At 42.7% G+C, this 27,506-nt stretch overlaps 1 protein-coding gene across 2 annotated transcripts in view; it reads right to left on the minus strand.

Annotated features, from left to right (window-relative positions):
• LARP4B (La ribonucleoprotein 4B) overlaps positions 1-27,235 on the minus strand; it is a 68,288-nt gene extending 41,053 nt beyond the window's left edge. Inside the window, exons 1-3 of one of the 2 annotated variants that reach the window (XM_064479276.1) lie at positions 26,982-27,235; positions 1,679-1,807; positions 982-1,041 (exon numbers count right to left, since the gene is read on the minus strand). In XM_064479276.1, coding sequence (XP_064335346.1) covers positions 982-1,041; positions 1,679-1,759 — 141 coding nt within the window. In that variant the 5' untranslated portion in view covers positions 1,760-1,807; positions 26,982-27,235. Of the gene's footprint in view, positions 1-981; positions 1,042-1,678; positions 1,808-19,990; positions 21,281-26,981 lie in introns of those variants that run through there. The other variant, XM_064479275.1, reaches the window with a different exon arrangement.
• Between the last annotated feature and the right edge of the window lie 271 nt (positions 27,236-27,506).

Consider the following 27,506-nt stretch of genomic DNA (forward strand, 5'->3'; position numbering starts at 1 on the left):
AATTTTAAAAAACAAGCAAAAACAAAATAACAGAAAAAAACCCATCCATCGAATCCAAGAATCTGGTTTTATGCTCTACAATAGGTTTTAAAGACATCTGAATATTATATTGGACTGCAAATTAATCAAGAGAGGAGGGAGATTTGGTCTAAAAAAGAATCTTTTAAAATCCTTCAATGATTTCTATATAATTTGCCTCTTAGTCTACTAGAAGTCTTATATTTGGATTTTAAATTGCTTAAAATATAACTCATTTAAAAAACCAATGTAAAATACAGTATGCAAAAAATTCTACATACATTATAGAATAACAGGGAAGGTCTTTCATTATTTAAAATTCTTCTTTATCATGAACAGATCAACAATCCAATCCCCACCTTAAATTTCTACATGAACTCTTATAATTGGGGGGAATGGATAAAGTTGACTATAAATTTTGTAAGATTACTTTTAAGAAGACTTACTTTTAAAATTCTGTAGGGTTTATGAGATCACTTAAGAAGACTGCCAAGCTAAGTGCTCCTGACTCCAAATGCACCTGACACAGGCAAACGCAAATGGTGTAAGGCAGGATTTAAAAACCAGCAGGTCTCCATTTCCTTATTCTTTCATTAGTCACAGCTAAGATGTGAACCGATTTTCTTAGTAAAAGATTACTATAACTTCTGTGCTTTACGGAACAAAAGCTATCACAATATAAAGTTAATCATATACATAAAACAGACACTCAGTGACCCGTTAACAATACTGCAATGAACATGGGGATTAAACCAGTGCCCACGTACACTGTCATCTGAACAGCTGCACACGCGAGCACAGGAGCCAGAGGAGACTGCACGCACTGGCAGTGCCTGTGCCCAGGGGCTGCCCCCACTCCCTTTTGGGGAACACTGGCATTTTCTAATTTTTTTTTACAATAAACGTTTGTTGTAAGGCAGTATCTATGAGCCTCAGCTGAGATTAATCTCGGAAATGAATTACCTGACTCAAAGTTGGGATGGAACTTGTCTGAGAAGTGGTTTGAGGTATGGGACCATTCATCTGTAAAATTGAAAACACCAAACACATCAATACAATGTAAAGAAAAACATTTTCAAACCACAACAATTTAGCAAAACAAAACCAAGAAAAGCACATTGTTACATGACAAATTCAGTGAGATATTCAGAATGATGCAGGAGCCTTAAAATTGAAACATTTTGAAATTCTGACTGACCATCGTAAGCAAAATTCCTTGAAAAATTAAGAAAACCTATATTTCCCAATGCCATTTAGAAACTTTAAATATTAATGCTTGACATGATAAAATCTTACAATAAACAAAGGCAGTCAAAATTAAAAATCTATATTATAATTCTAATTAATCCTTCAAACAAATATCACTACAGTGGCTATGTTATTAAAGTATTTATAAATCACTACATTTTTCTTGGTGATTTTTAAATCTAGACCTTTATGTATTCAAAGCTGAAAATGCCATTTGTTTTCTCTCTCACCTAGAAACTTATCATTTCCTCTATGAAGCAACTCCTAAGTGTGCTGAGAATATCACACCTCTGTTTAAGTCATGAGACACGCCAGCGCTCCTGTTCTGACTTCCTTACTAAACCCGACGCAGAACCCGCATGGAAGGGGAGAAAGCGCGCCAGGCCAACCCTGGCCTCGGAGACACACTCACCAGATGAGCACTGTCCTTCCCTTCCTGGACTCGCTGGCCCTGCGGTTCAGCCACGACCTTAGCGTCCTGATCAGAAGTCATGGGCTGTTTGCTTTGTGGCCCCACTGGGAGAATGTTAACCGTAGGAAGCTGTAAAACAACAAAAATAGTAAAATCAGTAACTGGAAGTGCAGAGTGTAACTGATCCTAATACAAAATTACTAATCAGTCTTAAAATCCTCAAGTTTCCAGGACAAGGGTTTAACCCCTCTGGAGTCCACACAGTTTAAAGACATCTCCCCATAACTTCCACCTTACTCACCCAAGAAATATTTATTTTTTAATAAGCTTCTTCTTCACACTAATTTGGTAACCACAATAATATCCTAAGACTTAGAAGCCAAACGTTAACACGTACAAACCCACTCACATCCAGAAACTCATTTTTTAAAAATACGAAGTTATGAAATTAATAGAACTCCAACTGGGGATTGATGAGTCCCAAATTTATATATATATCATTTCTGACTGACTCCATTAATTTTATTTTGTTCCAGGAAACGGTTGTTAGAAGAAATAGTAATAGTTTAAAAGGAATCCCTTCACAATCCTGAACCAAAGAAAGCAAAAGCCACCTTGATACAGGGCACAAGTATGGCAAGCAGCCTGTACACACGCTGACTCAAGGGCAGACACTGAACTTCACACACGGTGCTCATCTCATTACCCCAAGTGCCTATGAAGCGACTTGGGCTCAGAGGGTCACGGTTTTCGCGATTTGGTATTAGGAGCAGGATTCTCAGACGTCTGTCTAGGTCTGGCTTCAGGGCTTCCCTCCTTTCACTGAAAGCTACACTGCTTCACAAGACAAAGAAGTAGATTTAGCCCAGGTATCTTTCCAGGCTCTTCTGAAAACACATAGTATCCAAGTGCCAAATAAGGAAACCTGAAAGCTAACGGTTTTGGTCCCACTTGGTAATCATGTGGGTTTTTAGTTTTTAAAAACTCCCTATTCTCAATAATCTGCTTATGATAAATTCTTAAAACCATTTATAATGGAGTAATATGATCAAAGGTGATCTCATTCTGTTGCCAAATGTATCATCAATCAAAGCACAAAGTCACTTAAATGCTGTAAGACAAGTATAGAACTGTAAACAACAATGGAGAAAAAAATGCCTGAAACAAATAAAATCAGTTTCACAGAGATCAATGTTTTCCACAGTGTAGAATGAATGGCAAATACATTCAACTGTAATAATCTGTAATGGGCTAAACTGTAAAAACTGATTATCAATTCTTACAAAACCATCAAATCCAGAAAACAAAGATGTAAACTGGCACCCAGACTGACGAGTCACAGAAGGCAGTGTAGATGCTTTTACCACTATTAACTTCTGATTTTTAAGATTATCAAAAAAAAAAAAAAAAGTTTGGTTGAAAACCAGATATGATAGCCAAAAGGGAGAAAAATCAGCCACAAGAGTCCTTCACTTACACACACTACTCATTTCCCAGACAGTGAGAAATCACGCACCTCGTCATGGGAAGAGCACCACCACCAGACAGGAAGCAGCCTCGCAGCACAAACGACAAACCCAGGATGTGATCTCAGGACAGACGGCAGCAAACGTGAGCACAGAGCAATGCCACCCGGCTCTGTGATGTCAGCACCTCACGGACAAGAAGCCTGGCTTCTTCAACACAAAAGGATGCAAGACACACACATGGCCAAATTCTGGCTCTGTTCTGTTCATACGGCTTTATCTGACTCCAATACACGGAAACAAGACAATCAGCGAAGTAATAGCAACAGGGTATTTGGTGGTATTAAACAACACCTGTATTTTCTTAGGTATGAAAATGATGTGGTTACGTTCAATAAAAAAAAGAGACTATCTACCTTTTAGAGATGCACACTGAAACATCTACAGGGGCAACAACACTATGTCTGGGATTTCCCCCGACTACGTGGGGCAGAGACATGGGGGCTCACAACTGTTCCTCCTGGGAGAGGGTCCGGAGGTTCCCAAGACGATCCTGCCACCTTGTGTATGTGTGAAATGTCCCATAATAAAAGGTTAAAAAGGCAGCACGGCTGTCTCTCAGCACAATGGAACTGTGTCCTGATCTGACCCATGCATCCTACCCCTAAAAAAGTAACCTTTACATCACACCACACCACATCTCTTAATTACTGACCACACACACACACACACACACACACACACTCACACACACACACTCACACACACACACACACTTTAAAAGTCCTACAGCCGGAAAGGTTGCCAACACAAGGGGTTGCTTTCTGTTGTGGAGGATGAGGAGATACTCACCTCATTAAGCAAGCAGTACAAAGACACAAAGTATCACAATTAGACTTTATCTGAATGTCTGAATCTAAAATGAGACTGAGAGCATGATGACACAAGTACCGAAAACAGTTTCAACAAATAACAAAATAACTTTTTCATTATTGTTAAAGAAACCAAAACTACTTTAAGACTTAAAACTGAACAAACTATTGCATGGCCAAAAAGTAGGTCCCTAGGGTGTGAAGAGAAACACACAGAGGACAGACCTACCATCAAAGCAGAGTCCTTAGTGGCTTAAGGCCTGGTAACTGACAACCTAACAGTGTTCAGAGGCAGGCTTCACAAAGCCGTCATGAACTGGGCAAAAGCAGTCGTCTTCCCGACCTGATTTCATCTCTCTCCATGTGAAAAAGCAGAGAAACGAAATCAGAGAGCACTCCCTCCTACCTAGTGGTCTCTCTGCCGGCAGTACACCATTAATCTCATCTGTCAAAACTATGCCTAGAAGTTCTATTAATCTTATTAAATATCTGGGAGAGTGTAGTTCTCCTAGTTCTGTTCGTAAACAATTATCACACATACCAGAAATGTTTGTTTCATAATTAAACATTCAGGTCTTTTTGGACACTCAAGGAAACCCTTAAAATAATAAATCAACCTCAAATAAACTTAACTGTTCACCAAGTTGGTGGCATACATATCCAGAGAGTTAGTCTAAGTGATTTTAAAACAGTATTTGCATACAGAAATCCTAAAAATTCACCAAGAAATCTTGAAATGCACTCAGTAGACATGCTCTTGGGGTAAGTGTTGGTATTATTTTGAAACTACTTTACATATTATACACACACATACACACACTATAATAGGACAGAGTAAGAATTACATTACTTACTCAGATTTGCAGCATAAAAGGAGATACAAACATAAAATCAAATAAGCTGAGTAAGATCTATATGATCTTTTTCAAAAACTGAAAATGTTAACTTTTTAAACTACAGTTGACCCTCGAACAACATGGGTTTAAACTGCGTGGGTCCACTTATACGCAGATATTTTCAATAAAAACCTTCTACTGAACTACAGGACCCGCAGCTGGCTAATCCACAGACGTGGAACTGGGGAGATGGGGGGCTGAATGTGAAGTTATATGTGGATTTTTGACTGCGTGGGTGTCGGTGCCCCTGACCACTGCGCTGTTCAAGAGTCAACTGTGTACATTCTCTCTGGCTTTTACTAGTTTCTCCACTTCTGTCCCCTTTCTACTCCAGGACCCAATCTCGCGGTCACTTCTCTCTAGCCTCCTCCAACTGCGACAGCTCCTCATCCTTGCTCATCTTTCATTTACTTTCCGAGACTGCCGGTTAGTTATGTTGCAGAGTGCTGCTCATTTGAGATAGACCTGGAACACATTTTCATGAAAACGAGGAAGCTATCGAAGACGCCTGTCAGCACGTGACAGGAGCAACAAGGAAGGAAGGGACGGGGTCCTGACGGCCAAAGTCAACAACATGAGGGGCACAAAGAATGAATGGATACAAACACACAGAAATCCATGACGGTCCAAGCACCACTGCCACACCGGGCACCCCAGAGGCAGGTATGATATCCACTCTTTTCCTGAAGATTTGCACAGGGAAACAAGCCTCAGCCTGCCTTCCCTCGACTATTCTGGCATAACCATCAGGACACATTGTTCACTATACAGGAACCACAATTAAAAGCTGAGTCAACGACAGAATTAGAAAATCAAGGTGTTGCAACATCTAATGAAATGACAAAGGTAATGATAACTGATGTTGCTGAAAATAGAGGAAGAGCTGACAGGGAGCTTTATAATGCCTGGATCGGACAGACGGCGGCTACTTTTCAATCTTATCTGCAACTACTCAGTAAGTATCACGCTTCTTAATGAGACCAAGAGCATCATCTATGAAATATTTTTGTCTAAAAACCCCAACAAACCTGCATTTAATCAAACCTCTAGATTCAATTTCCAATTTAAAGAAAACTCAGGGACAAAAAAATGTGTCAAATAATGCCAACAAAAAGCCAGCAGCTAAACTCGATTTGTGGGGCATTCTACACACAGACCCTCATTTCTACAGCAAACCTAAGACATGAAAAATATGGAGATTTTTATTGCTACACAATGCAAAAGCTTTAACCAAAATAACCTTATGTAATTTGAGAACTGTATCTGGATCTCGATTCAAATAAATTAAGTCTAAAATGACATTTCTGACAGGAAAACTTGAATGTTGCCTAGGTGATAAGAGGTATTACAGGACGATGCTTAACTCGGTTGAGTGCAGTCAAGGTGCTGTGCCTGTTTATTTTTAAATGTCTTATTTGTAAAAGATACAAACTAAAAGACTACAGGTGAAATTGTACATCTGGAATTTGCTTTAAAATATGCCAATAGCTTTTTTGGGTAAGTTTAAGGGAAGAGAAGCAGCAATACAAGAGTGCGGCAGGCGGACAGGCGCCGTGCACTGAGGGCCGCCGCACTGCCCTTTCTGCTCTGTGGTTACAACGTCCAGAATAAAAGTTAAAAAGAAAACTTCAACTGGGATAGTCTCCGTACGCACCTGAAAGTTGCCACACACTTACTTCTATTTAAAATCTGTGCTAATGAAGCAACACAGCAGTGTGTAAACCATTTGTGAACAGTGTCAGCTGCAGCCCCCAAAAGGGGAAACAGAAACAATTAACTACAGGAAAGCAAAAACAACGCAATACATCACAACTGTTCATAACACTCACAAAGGCAACATGGACTGAAGAGGAGCAGGCTACAGAACTACAGGCTGCTACATGTACTAGTTACAACTACACTCTTAAAATACACATAACTCTGTGAATATTTAAAAACAAAACAAGAGGAAGTATTCAGATGACTGAACAGTGTGTGACCGAGCACTGCAACTTGGGGATAGTGTTCTACTTTGTTTCACAATTTTTGGAATAACTCATTTGTATAATCACACGTACTCCACAGGCCTCATCAGCCTGCTGACTCCACATTCACCAAACCGCCACCGAATCCTTCAGGGCGGAGAGGAGTCTCTCCAGCAGGGAGAGCAGGTACTGACCCAGCAATCTGTCCACACAGCTAATGAAACTGCCATTCAGTCACCATGTCATCTCAAGAAACCGCATGGTCAGGCTTGTCCTTTGAGACGGTCTCAAAGTGTGGTCTGGGCTCCATCAGGCGTCCCAGAGGCCCTACCTGGGGCCACGAGGTGGACACAATGAATGCTGACCCTTACTCTCTCCTCACAGATGTGCAATGGAGTGCTGGTGCATGATCAAAGTTCAAGGTTACAGGAAAAGACTATCAAAACTTCCTCACTCTTCTGACCACACATATGTGCGAGGCCAAGTTTCCCTCTTGCACTTCAACCACAGTAATACATCACTAACAGAGCAAGTGCAGAAGCAGATGAGATGCCAGCTGAGATTCTATTAAATCAGACGCTAAGGAGATTTACAAAAATATAAAACAATGCCACTTTCCTCATTAAATTACTTTTTGTTTTTGGAAAAGACTGCTATTTTTTCACAGAAGATGTTATTTATATTACATGTAATGGGTTTGCTGTTATTATTAAAGAAAAGTATTTTTAATTTTTAAGTCTTAACTTTTAATACAAATATAGATAGAAATAAGCCATATGAACAAAAGTTCTTAGGAATCTGCAATGTTGATGGCCAACACTCTCCCCAAGTTGATCGACAGAAGCAGCAATGCACTCCCTATCAAAAATCTCATCTGCCTTTTTTTGCAAAAATGGATGAACTGATCCTAAAATTCCTATGGAAATGTAAGAGATCCACAGTAGCCAAAACACTCCTGGAAAGAACAAAGTTGAAGGATGGACACTTCAGAACTTCAGATTTCAGAGCTTACCACAAAGCTACAGCAATCAAGACAGTGCGGTGCTGACCAACAGACAGACACACAGACCGACGGAACAGAAATGGGAATCCACGGTCAGCTGGTTCTCGAAGGGTGTCGAGAGCATCCAATGGGGCAAAAAAACTCCTTTCAGCAAATGGTGCTGAACAGCCACATGCAAAACTCGCTCCACATGTAAAAATTAACTCCAAATGGGTCACACACCTCAATGGAAGGGCTAAAACTGTAAAACTCAGACGAAAACACAGGAGTAACTCCTCGTGAGCTTTGACGAGGCAATGGTATCTTAGGACACCAAAAGCACAAGCAAAAACAAAAAATAAATTGGTGTTCATCAAAATTTAAAACTTTTGTGGCTCAAAGCACACCATCAAGAAAGTGAAAAGATTAATATGCGGAATGGGAGAAAATATTTGCAAATTACCTGATAAGGGACATACATCTAGAATAAAGAATTCCTAAAACACAGTGGAACAACAACAAAAAAACAACGGGGGGCACAAAGAGATTGAACTGGCATTTCCCCAAAGACATACAAACAGCCAGCAGGCAGGGGAAAGACGCTCAGCATCAACACTCACTCATCAGGGAAACGCCAATCAAGGCATGAGCCACCACTTCACGCTCAGCAGGATGGCCACATTGCTGCTGCGGACAGTAACAAGTGCTGGCGGGAAAACATAAATGGGACTCTCCCTGCACTGCTGGTGCAGATGTAGCATGGCACAGCCACGCGGTAAACAGCCTCAGGATGCGTTACCGTATGACTCAGCAACTCCAGTCCCAGGTCACGCCCCAGAGAACTGCACACACACATCCCCACCAAAGCTTAGACATAAGTATTCATAGCAGACGATATTTATAACAGCCCCTAAGTGGAAACAGCCCAAACAGTAAGCTGTTAGAGGTCAAGAGCCTCATTTTCATACTCGTGCCTGACACACCTCAGCGGATTTTCAAATCGCAGTGACAAAATCACAGTTTGAGAATTTGATAATTTCTAAAATAGTCAAAAGAAAGACATTCTCCCAAACAGCATGAAATTATTTCTCTTGGTATAAAGAGGTGATGTGGAAACATGGATGGTTTGTCTATGGATCAGAAATCTAGAGAGGGAAAGAGTCAGCACTCAGGTCTCTGCTGTGCAAGTAGTCTACGTGCTTTACGTGGTACTAAGTCAACCTCAGTTCTGTTAGTTAGGTCTCCTGCCCACCCAGCAGGCTGGGAAACCGAGTTCAGAGGACACTGAGTCAAGGCCACAGTAAGCCCAGTGAGCTGGACCACATGCACATGCAAATTCTGCTATTCAACGCCACGTGCTTGAAGGGAGCTTCAGCGGTACAGGCAACTCACCCTATTAGTCACGCCAGCTGGCAGACGCCCCCTGGGACACAACCCAAGAAGTACCTACCTTTGTTTCCTTCCTTGGTCTTTGTTCCTCTCCCCTTTGATAATATTTATTTTGCACCAATGTGCAGATTATGATTTGGGCATTAAAAAAAAATCAAAGTGCTTAAATATAAGCCAAATATTTCATCTTTCTTCACAACAGAAACAGTGATCTGACTCAGTGTCAGAATAAACACTTGTGGTGTGTAGAGATGATACACTGCATTTTGCTGGGGAATTTTCAACTGTACAGATAATTTCTGCCTTATGAGTTTACCCTTAAAACATATACATTTCACATAAGGTGAGATTCCACTGTATGATTACCAAACACAAAGCCTCTTTTCTGAATCTAAAAGCACTATCCTGAAGTAAGGAACTCTGGACAAAGTGCTCCCCTCCCCCTTGCTCTGTACTCAAACCCTTCAATACTTCTGGGCCTTTCTTTGCATCCTATTCTTGGGGACTGCGATGCCCCTCCCTCTTGAAGACAGCCTTCCAACGGCCCTTCACTCTTCTCCTTCCTTCATGCTCCACAGCATCACTGCTCTTTACAGCAATGACCATGTGAGCCTCTCCCCTACTGTCCTGAGTTTCTCTACTATCCCAAGTATCCACGTGTTTCTTCTCATGTATCAGACACAACAGAAATACATATTCCAGAAATGGTATGTTACAACTACCCCAGGGCTCCCTTTGTCAGTAACACTCAAATCCATGTGGTTTCATCACCCTCCTGTCTACGTATTCTTTCTGCATTTGCATCCATATATGCTAAGTTCTCTTCGAACACTGCCTGTGATTAGGAATGATGGGTTAAGGAACAGCGCATGAGCAAAGGAGATGGACAGTGTAAGATGCTATCAGACAGACGTGTGTTCTAAGAACTCCAGCATAACCACTGGGATCATTTTATGCCCCTGCCCCCCCACAAAAAAACCAGTAAATATCCAACTAGAAAAGTAAACAGTTTTACCTAAACATGGGAACTGGGCTATTAATAACTCCAGAGATTGTCTTAAGTAGTATATGATCGCCTCTGAAAATCAATTAGAAAAGTCAAATTTTGTTACTTTCAATGTCTAAACATACTTTGTAGAAAGAGATTTTACCACCAGATTTTGAAACTAAATAAACTCATTAGAAAAGACAAAAATAGTCAAATCTAATCATTAAAGCACAATCACAGCACTTGGGACTGGAAGGACATATGTAAATGACAGTAACTTTGTTTTATGAACTCAATATGCCCAACTCTAACAGAGAGGTGTGGGAAAATAAAACACCGCAATGGGATCACAGCTCCTCACTTATCTGCCCCGCGCTGCTGGCTGGGTTGTACTGTTCATCTCGCAGCTGTCGGCATCACTCTGCAGTATCTAAAATGCAGTCTCGTGGCAGAATACTTTGCGAGTATTTCAGGGCAGATCAGTTACATACCTACACAGCACCTTGCACAGATGATACATACAGCTAAATTGAGAGGCCTGAATGGCAGGAGTGTCTGCAGCGCACTGGTTTAAGAGTCAGTATCTCTACGACAGTTCATTCTTCCCAAGGAGTCTTCTCACAGTAATGTCACCCAAAGACACTGATGAGCGACAGAAAGCAACCCAGTCTCGCCAAGTGTTGTTTAATTACACATTTAAACTGGCATCCAGTATGGAAACACAGATTCTTAAGCAGATGCTGTCAATTAACGGAGATTAATATTTAAAATTTCCTTTTATATATGTATACCTGTGGTTCTACTGAAAAAGACAACAGTAGGAAAAGGTAACTCTTTTTCATAGTTTGATCTGGTTTGGCTCGTAGGGAGGGTGTAAAATCAGACACAACATGCAAAAACTTATTTCTTAGCCAAACAGGAGTGGAGAAGTATCTACATGAGGAGTATACCCCAAAAGTTATATTTACAATTTTCCCACTATTTGCTTTCAATTTAGAACTTTGATTCCACACAAAAAATCAAAAAGGTCCCTTCCAGCTTTAAAACTTATAATTGGTTTATGATATATTATCTTGCCCTGGAGCAGACAATTATTTGAAAAGATTATTTTGCTAGGATTCTTATTAAAATACAATACAAAACAAAACAAAGAGAGAATTTAAGATCATCTCATTAACCCTCTGGCTAGGAGAAAAGTGTTTAATCCAAATCTCTGACAAACTCCAAACAACCAACTCCAAGACTTGGTTATAAAGAATCCTAAATAAAATATTTGAAACAAGTAAAGCAACGTGAAGAAGATCAAAAAACCCCATCTCTTGCTCTGCATGTGATAATGGTTGGTTATCCTGTAAACATGCCTGTAAAGTAAGTGCCAAGTAGAGGTAGGGAACCGCATCCTTAGAGATACAGCCTCTCTGCCCTCAAAGCATGATTTCTTGCTCCTATCACGAGCCATTCCTTCTCCAACAGAAGGTCTTCTCCTGAAACAGCCACACACTTTTCCACCCGAGGGAGAAGCAGATGGAAAGTGCAAGCTCTGGAATCCGCGCGTCTTTCTGAAGCGGGGGCAAGGGCCGCGGCCCCCCCTGCAGCCCGCGCAGGACACGACACAGCACATCTACACCGCTCAACCTACTATGGAAGGAGTAAAACAGATCAAGAGATATTTTTGTTTTAACAAAGAGGTTCAGTTTCATAGTTGAAAAGCCAATGATCCTGAGTCCAGCCTGTTTTGAATGTATTCTGACCTTCATTTGTCTGTCTCCATCTTTTCCTGTGAGAAAGGCTCCCCAGGTGGAAATGCCAGCCCACAGTGCCTGGCCCAGCGAGCAGTCTGCCGTGCTGGAAGCCTGCCCAGGCCCTCCTTGCCCCCGCAGGTCTCTCACTTCCACCCCCAAGTCTTCCCGACCGCTCTGTGAGCCTGCTGCAAGGCACTCTGTCTGAGCCCCTCTCTCCTCAGCCACACACCCACCTTGCTGATGGAAAGCACAATGTATCTACAGCCCAAAGCAGGAGAAAAACACCTCACTGCTGGCTTTTCAGGAGTCATATCACCTTCTGGACAGAGCAGAACTGCCTCATTCAGTATCTTTCATAAATTACTTTTACTTTGGGGAACTGCATGCATGTAGTTTTTTAAAAAACTACACAGCTTTGTTAATTTCATTTTGAACACGTGATCACTATCTTGAAATCACTGTTACTCTCCATACAAATCTTCACTTTCCCACATTTACATGTGAAAACAAAGAATGCCGTTGGCCACTGATGGCCACTGGTATACACCACACCACCAACAGTCAGAGTCCAGACCACAAAGGTGTCTTTCAAGAGACCCGGAAGTCCTTTTCAAAACTGAACTCTAGACAGCACGTTTCTTCAACTCTTTTTAAGAAAGTCTCTCTTCATCTCATCCTTCTCATGAATCTTGCATTTCTTCAAGGACTGTCACCATGTTCTATTGTGCTTTCCAATTTATGATCACATGATGACAGTTTCTCAGCTGAAAAGAGTGTAATACTTAAAGAGTAAGATGGAATGGTGGTGAGCAAACTTAGAACTCGACATTTTAAAAGACAGAATGTCAGAGCTGGAGAGCATTTTGGAGCTGCTTCAACCCTGTGCTGCTCAAACTGAGACTTGCTTATTCCCAGGAAGACCCCAAAGAACCAGAGCAAGAGGTGGTAAAATTGCTAAGTCCTGGAACTAGACATAAATGTACAAATCAGGGGGAAAAACTACACCTGATACTGATAGACTATTTTCACTTCTTCACCCTGTAACAGATCAATTTCTTTTAATTTTTTTTGAGGGGGAGGTAATTATGTTTATTTATTTATTAATTTATTTTTAATGGAGGTACTGGGGATTGAACCCAGGACCTCATGCTTAGCACATGCATAGCATGCTCTCTACCACTGAGCTGTACCCTCCCCCAGACCAATTTCTTAAAGCACTACCAACATGTAGTTCTCAAGTATGTTAAATTAAAAGAAAAGCTTTGCTGTGGGGAAAGGCACTTCTGATCTGCATTAATCAACTAACCAATAAATCAAAACAAAGCAAGAACATTTTAAACGTGTCATGTTTCTCCAAAGGGAGGACAGTAAAGTTCAGCGAGTCGTGGAGAAATTCCACAGGGTCTGCAGAGCTGTGAAGTGGTAAACAGCTGCCTGATACAACCGACGGTTGGGACATACAGGGCAACTTGTCTTCCTCAAGCCCTTACGACAGTCCTACAGTTCACCCCTGAAGTCTTGTTATCTGAACATGCAATTCAGCTTCCTGAAAAATTACAAGCCATTTAACACCTTTATAAATGGTGGTAACACATGCCTCATCTCAAGATCTACGTTAATGTGCATCTTTCCCGTCTTGAATTTAGTATTCCTAACAGATACATGTATTTCTTAGCACTGTGGTAAAAGGATAATTTTCCATAACAGTTATAATCTTACACAGCTCTTGAAAACCAGACTTCGTAAGTCAAGGCAAGGAACACAAATACAGCCTGAACCTAAGACAATTTTTTAAAGCTTCATGAAAATGAGTGTTTTTCAATCCTGAGAAAGAAGAACAGAGGTGGAGGAATCATGCTCCCCAACTTCAGACTACACTACAAATCTACAGTAATCAGAACAGCATGGTACTGGCACAAAAACAGACACAGATCAATGGAACAGAACAGAGACCAGAAACAAACCCAAGCACTATGTCAACTCATCTACAACAAAGCAGGGAAGAACACACAATGGAGAAAAGACAGTCTCTTCAATAAGTGGTGCTGGGAAAACAGGACAGCCACCTGCCAAAGAATGAAATTAGAACATTCTCTAACAACCCATACAAAAAAAAATTCAAAGTGGATTCAAGACCTAAGTATAAGACTGAATACTATAAAACTAGAGGAAAACATAGGCAGAACATGCGCCAGTATAAATCACAGCAAAAGCAAAAACTAACAAATGGGGCCTAATTAAACCTAAACACGTCTGCACAGCAAAGGAAACCAGCAACAAAATTAAAAGACAACCTATTAAGTGGGAAAAATATTTGCAAATGATAATATAGGCCGATCCAACTAATGAATACAGTAATAAAGAAGCGGACTCACAGATGCAGGGAACAAACTAGTGGTTACCAGTGGGGAGAGGCACGAACTACCGGGTGTAAGACGGGCCCAAGGATGGACTGTCCTACACAGGGAATACAGTCAGTATTTTGTAATAACTGTAAATGGAAAGTAGCTTTTAAAAATTGTATTTAAAATAAGAAAGTGAATGAATTTTTCTCAGCAGTTTCTACAACAAAGGAGGTCTGGAGGGAAAAACCACCTAATCATTGGAGGAGCATGGGTCTTTACCTTATGGTCTGGGTCCCATTCCCTCCTCTTTTCCTTTTCTCCAACCTCTTCCCCCATCACTGTTGCTGTCTCCAAAGACACTGCAAGGGAGGGAGTCTGGAGGAGAGAAAAGGACAGAGAAGCACAAAACCACGGGCTGGGGGCTTCTGGGCAGGGTGCTGCCTCTCCAAGGTCACTGCTTCTCCCAGGACGGCTGTTGCCCACGCCCACTGATGCTAGATGCACCAGGTGCTCCCTTCCTCGCCTCCTTGCTTTTCCACTGCTCCTCTTACCTTCCCTGGATGCGCTTCCTCCCCACTAAGCACAGTAAAAGCCCTCTCCTTCCACATGACTGTAACTAACTGCAAAAGTATGAGAGACAATTCTAACACCAGATCCCTGAATCCTGAACCATTTTAACTTGTATATATTCATCACCTGGGCCTTTTTCTCAGACTGAGTCAATCTATTAGACGTTCTTTTCTTTCCTTCTCACCTAAACCAAATCCTAATGAATCACCTAAGACTTTCACTTTCTTTCTTTAAAGTGCAACTTAGATACTTAAAAAATAATCTGGAAAAAAAATCTGAACAGCACAATGCTTCTAGAATGATTATTCCCCAATCTTTAACAGTTGTCCTATCCATCTACCTAATTCAATAGCAGTTTCCTTGGCGATTTGTTTTTATTGAGACACTCCAAAGTTTTCAGGTTAGTTTTCCTATGAGTAACTGTTTTTGCACTATTTTTATCAGTTTGCATTAGTTAAATCATGTAACTGCACTAGTAAGTACAACTGCCCTGAACAAGCTGGGGGGAAAACTGAACTGGCTTCTGTAAGTAAACAAGTCAACTGGAAGGAAGACAGAGAAAGAGCAAAGAGAGCCCGGCCCAGCACTCTGCTGCCCACAGGTAGCTGGTTTCACCAGGTGCGTCACCCCTGCTGTCAGGGGCTCAGCTTTTCACGGCTTCAGTCAACAGCAATGCTAACTCTCAGTGCATCTAAGCAAATATCTGGTGAATGTTTTCTGACCTACAAACTCCTCAAAATCAACTGTTTAAAGATCCCCCACACACACAAAAAAAAATAAACAAAAACTGACAATCCTTTGACCTCCAGGAAAGACAGTAGTGTATCATCTACCCAGCTGCCCAAACCAGAAACCTGCAAACACATTTTTAACCCCTTCCTCTCAAATAAGCTTGGACCTCATCATGTCTACTGTCACTAAACTGTTTCAATAACCATCATCTCTGAACTGAATTACCACCCCAACCCCACCACCCCTTCCGCAGAATGACCTTGTCTCCCACCCCTCTCGGCTCATACCTCTGACGCCAAGCACTCAGGACACCCGGGACACTGACAAGCAAGGCCAGCTGAAATGTCACACCCCATCCTCTCACCAAAATATGGGTCGCAAACACACAGCGACACAACCATGTCGAATGAGTCCCGTCTCTCCAACACAGGGAGGGCAGGAAAAAGTCCACCTGCTCGAATGCCGTACTCCTGATACAGCACCCAGCCCCACAGAGAGGAATCTGTGTTCAGTCATTTTCTCTCTCATGCAGTAAGCACGGGGGAAGAAATTCCTAGTGTTTAAAACACAAAGCTCAGGAAGTGAGATGACTCCCAGTGAAAGCTGCTGCTGTTCCAAATAATGTGCTAATGTGGAAACGCAGTATTTTTAGGTTAGGGTAAAACTACTTTGAGTTCACTTTCATTTTATTTTCGATAGTCTCTAGATTTTGTATATGCATGTGTGTGTGTGTACGTGTATGTGTGCACCTGCGGTCTGAACATACAGAACAGTCAAATACAAACTGACGCTGACAGTAAAAAAAATAACATTTAACTATCAAAAGAACAACTCACAGAAGAAGTGCCAAAGTGACAAACAAGGAAAACGATTTGTACTGAAAGTGGAGGACAAAGATCCTTTTAAAAACATGTTTAAAGTTTTGAGTCCTTTCATGGGAAAGATGAGCATACACTAGAAGCATTCAACATTGACTCAGGAGTTCAAGGACCCCCAGGTCTGCCTATGATCAGATCGTCAGGCTGGGAGTCTGAGGAAGAAGTTAGGGCCGGGCTTGAGGCAGCGCTGCAGGAACCCCAGTGCCCCACTCCGAGGGGGTGATGCTGGCTACTCCCATTTTACTGGCTCCACCGAGCACTTTTAGGGCGTGTCAGCACAGAGCACATGCTCCAACAAGTGCAGGCATGACCCCAGCCTCAGGGAGCTATGAAATACAGAGATCTCTGTTTTCCAAAGTTCGTGTTACACCGACTCACTTTAGGCCTACGTTAGTACCTGTTGTCGCTAACCAAGAGATCTGAAGGGGATTTATGCTTCTGTGAAAATCAAAACGGCTTTCAGCCTTTGTTTTGCCGTGAAGTTCCAGAGACAGTACTCACCTGAGCAGTGCGAGCGCCCGCCCAGCTTCCTCCCCAGAAACACACTCAGATCTCAGCATCCAGCTGCCGGAGGCCCTGAACATGTCCATGAGCACCTGTGCTTTAGCTCCATGTGTTCTGTGCCTCCCTTACCAAGATGTGTCCGAAGGTAATTTCTTTTCGCTTTACACCATGTTGGCTTCCGGAAGGTTGCTCAGGAGGGGAGTCTACACCACACTGTACTCACCGACAAGCACACTCTAACCATAATCCTCAAATGCTAGGTGTGCCAACTGAACACGCTTCCATGTTCTCCAAAATGACTGCAAATCAGTCAATACTAAAATACACTGGGTACCTGCTAATATGAAGTGTTCCTTGCAAAAGCGATACATTTGAAAAAAGAATTTGTTCCACAGTTATGAACTCAAAAATGTATACTACTTTGGATAATCTTTCAGTGTGATATTCCAAAGGGTGTGTATCCTAGGCATAACCCCATCTCCATTTGACAAGTAACTGGATCACAACTCCTAGGCCATTGGGATTATAGTTCAACAGATGATGCAACTAGCAACAGCACCATCAAAGTTCCAAGCAAACGCTCGGACTCTGAATCAGCACCAACAATTCCGAATCACAGCTCAGCAAAGCAAACGAACTTCTCTCAGTCTTGTGCTGGGGGCTACCCGTGACCTCAGGAATCATCACTACAGAACTGCTTTTAAAGCTTTCTAGTTAAAGCCAGCACTTCTGATGCTTACCTATGCTGTGTGTGTGGTCCCCAAATCTATCAGGCTACTAGACCTAAGACACCTACGCTTTCCAGGAATCGGGCACCATTTGCAATGGACTTGGAAGCAGGAAGTTAGATCTCATTTTCTGCTCCTCTGTCATTGTGTGACGTATGGCAACTGTCTCCAGGGTGCAGTTTCCCAAACAGTAAAACAGGTGTTCCAAGGAGCAAGTAAAAGGGGTGGGGGGAGCAAGGGTTCTGGGTCATCTGAATTATAAGCCAGATACACCATTGAGGATAGAAACTGTTACAACCTGCACCCCTTCCTCACGTTCTGTAGGAAAGCTGCAGGCTGTTAAAAGTCTGACATCATCGCAAGCACAGCACAGACAAGAAAGAATGGTCGCTGGAAGGCCGAGAGAGGCAGGTCAGTGCTCAGGGCAAGTCACCTTCTCTGGAGTCTGAGCTCCTCTTCACACAAAGGTGGTGGCCATGAACGGAGGTCCCAGAGCTTCCACAGCCTGGAGGCAGAGCCCCATACCAGCACAGGTTTAAGGAGCTCTGAGTGCTTTAGGAAGGAAACCACTGAATTTAAATGAACTTCACGTAGACTATCTCTCAAAGACGAGTCTAAATACATGATACAAACTGGAAGACCTGTTAGTGCTTTCCTAAATGGATTAAAGCTAACAGGGTAAACTATCTGAAGAGACAACAAAACTTAATTTTCCTGGAATAGATGTTAATTCAATGTTTTAAAAAGTACAGTTTACTTTAATGGTTATTTTAAGAATCTGCTTTAAAAAACAATAAAATGCTGACTTAAAATTCAATAGCATACATAAAGTTAACACTTTCACCAACTTCAATTTTTCTTTTGAAATTCCATTGGTAAGGGTGTAACTCGAAAAGTACCCCACTGAGTTCTATGAACAGGGCTGTGGAACACTTAGCTTAGAGAGGAGACCAAAGGTAGAGTCCTCACTCTGCCAACAACCAACTAGCTGTACTTAACATTATTGACACCCCTGTGGGTTTCAGCTTCTGAGTCTTCAGGGCTCTAAAATCCTCAGACTACAACAGCAACACTACACTTTTCCTAGCAGTTATTTTCAGAAACTAGTTATCAAATCTCAGTTAAATGATGTAGGCCAAAACTCAAAATCTCAGTTCAAAGTGTTCCTTCATTCACACCAAACATTATGATAGTCAAAAAGGATCAAAGGTTCCCCTCCCAGTCTTGCAATTCCTGACAGGTAGCAATGGCACTAATACAACAAAATACTCCATGCAACTGGATTAAGGCTGATTACGTGCACTGCTGATTGTTATTAAATAGTTGGCACACTTATTCTCTGCAGATCATCAGTAAACCTACCTAACCACACTCCACAGACCAAACTGTAAAGCGAAATTAACAGCCCAGTGCCCACTCACAGGATCACCCAGCACAGGAGTCCCTCCTGATCCGCGCTTTGCTCTCCACACTTTTGGTTACCTGTGGTCAACCATGGTCTCAAAACATCAAACGGAAAATCCCAGAAATAGAACAATTTGTAAGTTTTAAATCGCGCGCCCTTCTGGGGAGCATGACTCAACCTCGCACTGTCCCACCCAGGATGTGCATCACCGGGTCGGCATATCCCGTCCACTCCTCACTAGGTGGCTGGCCGGCCGTCAGATCAACTATCACAGCCCACAGTGCTAGAGCTCAAGTCACTATGACTTGCTTAATAACTGCATCCAAGCACAAGAACAGCGATGCTGGCAATTCAGACCACCACAGAGAGGCCATAAAGTGCTTCCTTTAAGTGAAGGGCAAATGTTCTCGACTTAATAAGTGAAAGAAAAGAAATCACATGCTAAGGTTGTTAAGATCTATGGTAAAATGAATCTTCTGTCTGCGAAATTGTGAAAAAGGAAAAAGAAATCCGTGCTAGTTTTCTATCACATCTCAAACTGCAAAAGTCACAGCCACAGTGCTTGATAAGTGATTAGTTAAGAAGGAAAAGGCATTAAATTTATACAGTAAGATATTCTGAGAGACTACATTCACATAACTTTCATTACAAGATATTGTTGTATTTTATCATCAGTTATTGTTCATCTTTCATTGTCTAATTTATAAATTACACTTCACCCTAGGTGTGTATGTATAGAAAAAAAAACAGTATATACAGGGGTTTGGTATTATCCACAGTTTCAGGTCACCTCTGGGGGTCTTGGAATGTGTCCCCCACAGATAAGAGGGGACCACTGTAGTACAACTTACAGCACTATGACTTCGGGAAGACATCTGCTCTGTGGCTTTTTACCTTGAGCCATCATCTTCTGATTTCATGAAAAACTGTAACCGAGTTAACAGATTAAAAACAACCACAGAGGTAGGGCGCACGCTTGGCCTACATGAGGTCCTGGGTTCAATCCCCAGCGTCTTGGGCAAGGGGGAAAAATTAAAAAGTGAAATAAAATAAAAAATAAAACCAGCACAATGACAATCAAACACACTCTCATCATTCTAAGCTTGAAAAACAGTATGCCAAGAATGTCCACGACTGAAAGCACTGAAGCAGGGTCATTTAGGATCTCCACGCCCTCTTTTGCAGGAAAACATTTCACTGGCGACGGGAGCTTCGCCAGGTCGCAGAGACTTTCAAATCCTCCTGCACTTGTGTTTGCTGATTCCATGTTCTACTTCCGGTCCTTTCAGGATTAGGGTTACCTCTCCTGCACTGAGTCCTGAAAGACAACGATTTCAGAATAAAGGCAAACTCCTCAACATACACAAAGCAATGGGAAGTGCTGTGAAAAACTAAGGGACACTCACACAGACAGCAACTACTGTGACCTGCGTTATTCACCACGTCCCTTGGCCTGCACTGCCTGCCCTTCCCCTCCTGAGACGCGCAAGGTGTGAAGAGAAGTACTGCTGACTCCTAGCTACTCATCTGAGCAATGGTCTGGACTACAAGTGACTCGGAGCCAGCTTAATGTGATGTAAGTATCACTGGAGATACAGATTATTAATCAAAAAGGAACAGAGACCTTACATTAATGCCAGAAAAGTTTTATCCAAAAGGGTTTTCACACTGAGTTTCTGCACTAAAGGACAACCAGCATACCATCAATTGTTTGAATGTTTTTACCTCCTAAAAATACAAGTCAAGAGAAAATGCTTTTGCCTTCTCAATGTCCAGATTTTTAAAAGGCAACTCTCTCCAGGGACTTCAAGTCTGCTTTTAAAGGTTCCTGGTACCCCTGGCCACAGGAGTTGTGAGAAGCCAGGCAGCAATGGATCACAGCACATCCTATATGCAGTGTGTCTGTGTGTGTACATACACACACACACAGTTGACCCCCGAACAATATAGGCTGGAACTGCACAGGTCCACTTGTACACAGATTTTTTTCAGTATATTATGCACTATAAAGTACTACACAGTACGAGGCTGGCAGAATCCACAGCTATAGAACTGCAGAGACAGTTCAATTATCAACTGCACACAGGGGTTGGCGCCCCTACCCTGGCACTATTCAAGGGTCAATTGGATATGGCAAGTAAAATCTCAACAATGAAATACAGAAGTGTAAGTAACCAACAAAGAGAAATAAAAATAACATTCAGAAAGCACGAAGTCTTTAAAGAACAGGCTTAAAGGTTAGGATTATTTCCAGAAAAAAATACATGAAAAGAGAATGTTTAACATATTCAGAAAGAGGTAATAATCACTGAGGTGACTTGTAAATCTATATCCAATCGTTCACTATGTTTTTAATCCCTATATTTTTGAGCTTTGACAATAAAACAAAGCTTTGTGAAATCCGCAAACAAAATGTTCTCATTTTTCAGAAATGTTTCTAAAAAAGGAATCTGTTAATTAGTCTGCCTTAATAAAAGCTGAAATAACAAATATACTTTAAACAAGTGACAAATGCTAGCAGATTTAAAGCATATTTTAAAAGTATCTTTTAAACACACATGATTATGTGCAAAACAAGTGAAAGGGGTTCTAAGCAAGCTGTCTTCCTTAGACCAGGGCTTGGACTGGTCCACTGCGATAAACAGACAAGTAAGCAAGAGGGCTGGCCACCCTGGGGCCCAGTAATACCAGTCTGTGGGCGTCCGTCCTCCCCTGCACGCAATTCTCCAGAAAGCAGAACGATCGCTTGAAAAGGCAATCCTGGTCATGAATTTAAAATCCTCTGACTGTGTCCCACTGTCCTTAGGACAGAGAGCACAACTCTTCACCCCTGCCAGGAGCTCCAGACTCTGGGACCCAGCTGGTGCCTGACCAACCCCCGCCCCGCCCCAAACCTCTCCAAACCAGTTCCTAGCTCCAGGTTTGCATGCTTACCCTCTGCCTACCAGGCTCTCCCCGACCCTACCCTTCCCTTCCGTAAGGAAGCCTCCAGATCCCTGAAGGCCTACAAGATAGTCTCCCAGCCTCAGTGGACAGAAAGCTCCAAAGAGGAGGGCAACTGATCCCTTCTGTTCACCATCATAACCCTGGGGATTACTCATCAAATATTTAGTGCCTACTGTGTTCTAAAGTCTGGGCTCATATCAATGTACGAAGAGACAGAAACCCTCCACTCTGCAGTTGACATTCAAGTACAAGAAGACAGAAGCCACATAAGGCAGGAAATTCTGTGCACGTTCTAGTGTAGCAATGAGTGCTACGCACAAAAATAAGGCAGGGAAGGAAGGTGACGGGTGTCTGCCAGGGAGCACCACAGTAAAGGGGATCTCCTAACAGGCCTGCCTGAGGAGTGTGAAACCCACGTACAGAAGTGTCCAGAGTACAGATGCCAGTCTACTTTACTTTAAATAAAACCGTTCACTTTCTTAGTTCCTTCTAGATCACAAGCCTTAGAGAAAAGCTCTGCTATCGTTCATTTTTGCATTGCTAGTATCTGACTGATCGAAAACACCTGCTCAAGGAGTGCAGGACCCTCCTCTCAGTGGCCCAGCTCCACACCAGGCCCTGGAGCAACAATTCTCAACAGCGAATAAAACACTGAAAAATCCACTGCAATTTAGAAATACATTTTCACTACTGTAATTGCTTTGGTTTTGGCCAATTTGTTTAAAGAAGGTAAGAAATATTTACTGTTACCACATTTTAAAGACTGAGAAAGAATATAAAGGTCATGTAGTTAAGTCACTCCATCTAAAATACTGTAGGCACCAGATGTAGCTATCAAGTCAGTGAGCACTTTGAAAATGTAATTTTTGTGCACTTTCTATTGCATCCTTTTCTTTTTTCCCCCTGCTCTCAGTAAGTTTATTTATTTATTAAAATTTAAGTACAGTCAATTACAATGTGTCAGTCTTTGGTGTGCAGCACACTGCATCCTTTTCAAGTAAACATTTTCATATTTGTTTAGGAAAGTATGTACATAATTCCTCTAAAGCTGAGGTGGGAGGTGCCTTACTCCTCCAGTGGAACAAAGCTGACTGAACATCTATAGTTCACCTTGCCCTGGGCTGGGCAAAGAGGTTACAGACACAGAGGACACAAAAGGATCTTGCCCACAAGGAGCTTACATTAATTAATTAGGTGCAATGCCTAGGGGTGTGATAGAAACAGAGGAGCACTCAGCATGACCTTAAAAACTAAGGCAAGGATTCCTGAAATACTTTTATAAGGATGGGTTAAGAAGCTAAGTCAAAAAAAAGGAAAGGAAAGAGAGAGAGGGAGGACATTCAATTTCAGGCAAAGAAATTATGAGACCAAAGGCACCACCGCGGCTTTGGGAGGAGGGCGGTGGTGGCCCAGCAGGGCAGGAGGAGGCAGAGGTGGCAAGGCCCCTGGACAGTTCTTATTTAGGCAGAGGAAGACCTAACAATCAGGATGAGCCTTCAAAGCAACTTTTGGCTGTAATGTGACCAAAAAGGTGTGCGTAAATAAAAGAGAACATTCTCTTCTTATCACACAAATAAATATACCACCCTAATTTATCGATTTTTTTAAGCCAAAATTTTTGCATATCAGATTCCAAAAAGAACATTTTCAGTGGAGACTAAGTCTCGCCTCAATGACTATCAAATCTAAGCATGAAATGTCCTCCATATTACATAATGCACTCCGTGGCCCAGGTCTCACGAGTGGGGAAGTGGGCTGACACTAAAAGGGAACCAGACCATGACAGAAGCAGAAAAAGGGTGGCATCACTCACCTGCAACCCTTCATGACTACACAGGAACCATGACCACCTCACCAGAAACATGGGGAAAAGACAGTTTATAAAGGTACTGAAGGGACAAAAGGTATGGGGGTTGGGGAGTCGAGGGTGAGACAGGAAGGAAACATAAGCTGAGTTAATAATTTTGCCCGTTTATAAGGAAGACATTTATATATGGAAAAATAAAGTGTTCAAACATTAAGGAAAAAAAATTTCCATGTTGGAATCATCCTTTTCCTTTTAGTAAGAGAACCTAGTAGTTACCTATTTTACAATTCCATATTCTAAAAAAGAAATTCATTTTCTAATGCAGATAACACTAGGAGGAATAGTTCCAAGGATATCAACAAGTGCAACAATTAGGAGCAAAAAGTTCAAACTGAACTAAACTCAGTGAAAACCAGGTCTAGTGAGTTTAACCCTCTCAGAAAGCAGTGCCTCACTGTGTACTCTAAAAGTAGCTCTTACAGAAAAAGGATAACTCTTTATAGGAATAAAGTTTTACAGAAGAGCATAAGGACCAGTGCCTGTTTTTTTCAACATCGTATTTTCCATCAACACAACTTCAGTGCTTATTTTCTTCTCTCCATTAGAAAAAAGTTGAGCCACTGGTCTTACAGGAGGAAATACAAGAATATATGCGATTTTCTTGCATTTACCAATCTGAAAAAAAAAATTCTTAAGTACAAAGGAACTCTGCAAGAGTACAGTAAGAATGTGTTATGAAAGCATATTTGAAAAGTATGCCTTCCACATTAAGACAATAACAAATGTAATTTAAAGTAACATATCTATAAAGCTTTCTACAATCTCAAGGGACCATCATAAAGATGACACAAGTTACTAAAATTACAAGACCCAGATTATAATCCTGTTATCACTGTGGAAAGTATGAACTCCAGCAAGGCACTCCTAAATAACAGGGAGAGGAGTCTGTCAACCACTTCTTGGTTGGTACCATCTATCAGAGCTCTGTCACTGAAAAAACTGGTAACGTTATTGCAAATCTATGCAGAGTAGCAGGGCTCCCTGAAGGCATTGTTTGCTGTTATTTCTATTAACAACCTGATGTTCCCATTTTGCACTTAAGTATTTTAGAACTGTTTTATGATATATGAAGACTGTTTCATAAAAACAAGTGACTAAGCAAAATATTTGTTTCCACAGAGCTTTGTCAGAATTTGTGTTTATCTGTGGAGAACCATATTAATTTCAATAAAGTCTCCAAATCTCAATTTTTTTTAAAGCACAATCCTTAGGAACATCAAATAAAATCAAAATTTCCCATGAATATGCTGCCACTTAATTTCAGCTACTCTTCAACAAAACGTGTAAAAATGAGCACCAGGAAACTTCCGTACTTATGTTATCATCTATTTTCTCTCTGGTTCCCACAGAAATTCCTCTCTCCAAATTTCTGTCTTCTGAACCTGCTTTCTCTGCCCAGATACATGTGAAAAAGCAAAAAAAAAAAAAAAAAAAAAAGTTCTGTTAATAAATTAAAATTGACAGTCACAGAATATTGAAAATAGTAATAATGCAAACTATTTTCAAATTTTTAATTAAAAAACTCAGTAATTAAAAAAAAAAAGACTAAAAACAGCCAACACCAACATGTTCCAACAGTCCTGCCAGGCCGATGTCATTCCTATCCCCCCTTAGAGACAAAGAAAGTGAAGCACCAAGAGGGGAACTTCTAATCAGTAAGAAGTCATGCCATGCTTTCACCTCAAAAAGTCAACGCACATTAACTTTTCAAAATACAGGATGAAATTTATTTCTAACTAAATGCAGGTTTCAAAGGCAAGAACACAAATCAAATTTATGGTTGAATAATAAACTTGCTAACCTGATGCCTCTCAAAAGTATTCCACTTTAGCAACTCATGCAAAATTTTTTCAAGCTATTTCTTACAGCTTGGTTATAAAACTGCCTTTCAGAATATTAAATACAGGGAAGAGTTGAAAAACCACAACCATTCCAACTTCTGTAAACTACCAAGACTGTAAATTAGAGGGATCCAGGCAGGTGGGGAAGTACAGAAATTGCCCACTGCGCATACTATCTGACCACCACAGAAGTGAACATCACTCTTTCCCCCTGAGGTCTTTGCAAACTACAACTTAGCACCTATTTCAAGAGTATTTTAAATATTTAACACAAAATAAGAGACCAACTAAATATCGTAAGAGAAAAAAACATTCAAAAGGAAAAAATATCTTGGATGCTTACAACATTCGCCTTCAAATTGATACTATCTTTTTAAAAAAAACCCTCAAACTAATTTTCCTGCACAGTCCAAAGAAATTTTCCCGTTCCTTCAGCTATCCAAAACTTCAAACTTCCACAACATTTAGGACAAGTTACAGTGCAGCCAAGGAAAGGGTCTTGAACGTGTGGGACAGCTACCCCACAGGTAATCTTAAGTTTCATCTCAGGCAAAACTAAAGACCGTTTTACGTAGAAATGGCTGGGGAGGGGGCACAAAATTACACTAAAGTCTGAACAAGTCTTAAGTTTTTACGTTCTGTTTGGACACGACTGAGAAGCAGGTGGTAACAGATTCCTGACTGGCCTCTTTCTCCAACACAAGGCATCTTTAGAATTTTTTCCTAATTGCTCCAGAATGTGCCTCTGCTCTAGCCTCTCGGAGGAGAGCAGGAGCTCAAGAGCACCCGGACCCAACAGGACCCACTTCCTGGTCCAAGTGACCTGGGCCCTCCCCGACCGGCCAGCCGCGGTCCCGGGCCCCGGCGGAGAGCAGGGCGAGGTCGCCGCAGTGCGGGCCGGACGGCGGCGCTGCCCGGCCCCTGCCCCGGCCCGGCCTCTGCCCCGCAAACCTCGGCCCGACCCGGCCCCAGCCCTGCCCCGCCCGGCCCCGACCCACACCCCGGCCCCTCTGCCCGCGCCCCGGCCCGGCTGTGTCCGCCCGCCCCAGCTCGGCCGCGTCCTCCGGGAAGATGGCGGCCCGTGACAGGCGGGCGCGGCGCGGGTCCGAGGCGGCGGTCGGGCGCGGCACGGCGGGGGCCGGAGGAGAGTGAAGCAGAACCGAGCGGCCCGCCCGCCGCCGCGCTCACCTGTCAGCGCCGCCGCCGCCCGGCCGCCGACCGCCGCAGCCCCGGTGCCCGGCTACCGCGCCACACGCGGACGGGCCGTGAGGGAGGGGCGGGAGCAGGGGCGCGGCCGGCCCGGACGAGCGGCGGGGGGCGGCGCGGCGCGGGCTGGCGGCGAGGCGGCGGCGGCTCCTTCCCGTTTCGGGCCGAAAATGTCTCAACCTCGCGACTCTAGCACCCCAACGCTCCTTCCCGTTCGCATGAGAACACACAGCTCCCGCTTCCGGGACCCGGCGGAAGTCCCGCCCCGCGCGCTCGCGCGCCCGCGCACCCACACACTTACCGTCTGGCCCGCCGACTGGCGCTCAGAGCCCGGGAGAGCCTTACGTCATGGCGGCACCGCGTTCCGATTGGCCGCTTGCGGCTCCCGGCCCGCCCCTCCTTCTGGCGACACGGAGCGCGTGCCCCTCCCGGCAGGGCCTGTGATTGGCGCGGGCGCGCACGCAGCCACGCCACGCCCCACGCACGCAGCCCCCGCGCCATCCCGCG

The sequence above is a fragment of the Camelus dromedarius genome, chromosome 26, assembly GCF_036321535.1.
Source record: "Camelus dromedarius isolate mCamDro1 chromosome 26, mCamDro1.pat, whole genome shotgun sequence".
Classification (NCBI taxonomy): domain Eukaryota; kingdom Metazoa; phylum Chordata; class Mammalia; order Artiodactyla; family Camelidae; genus Camelus; species Camelus dromedarius.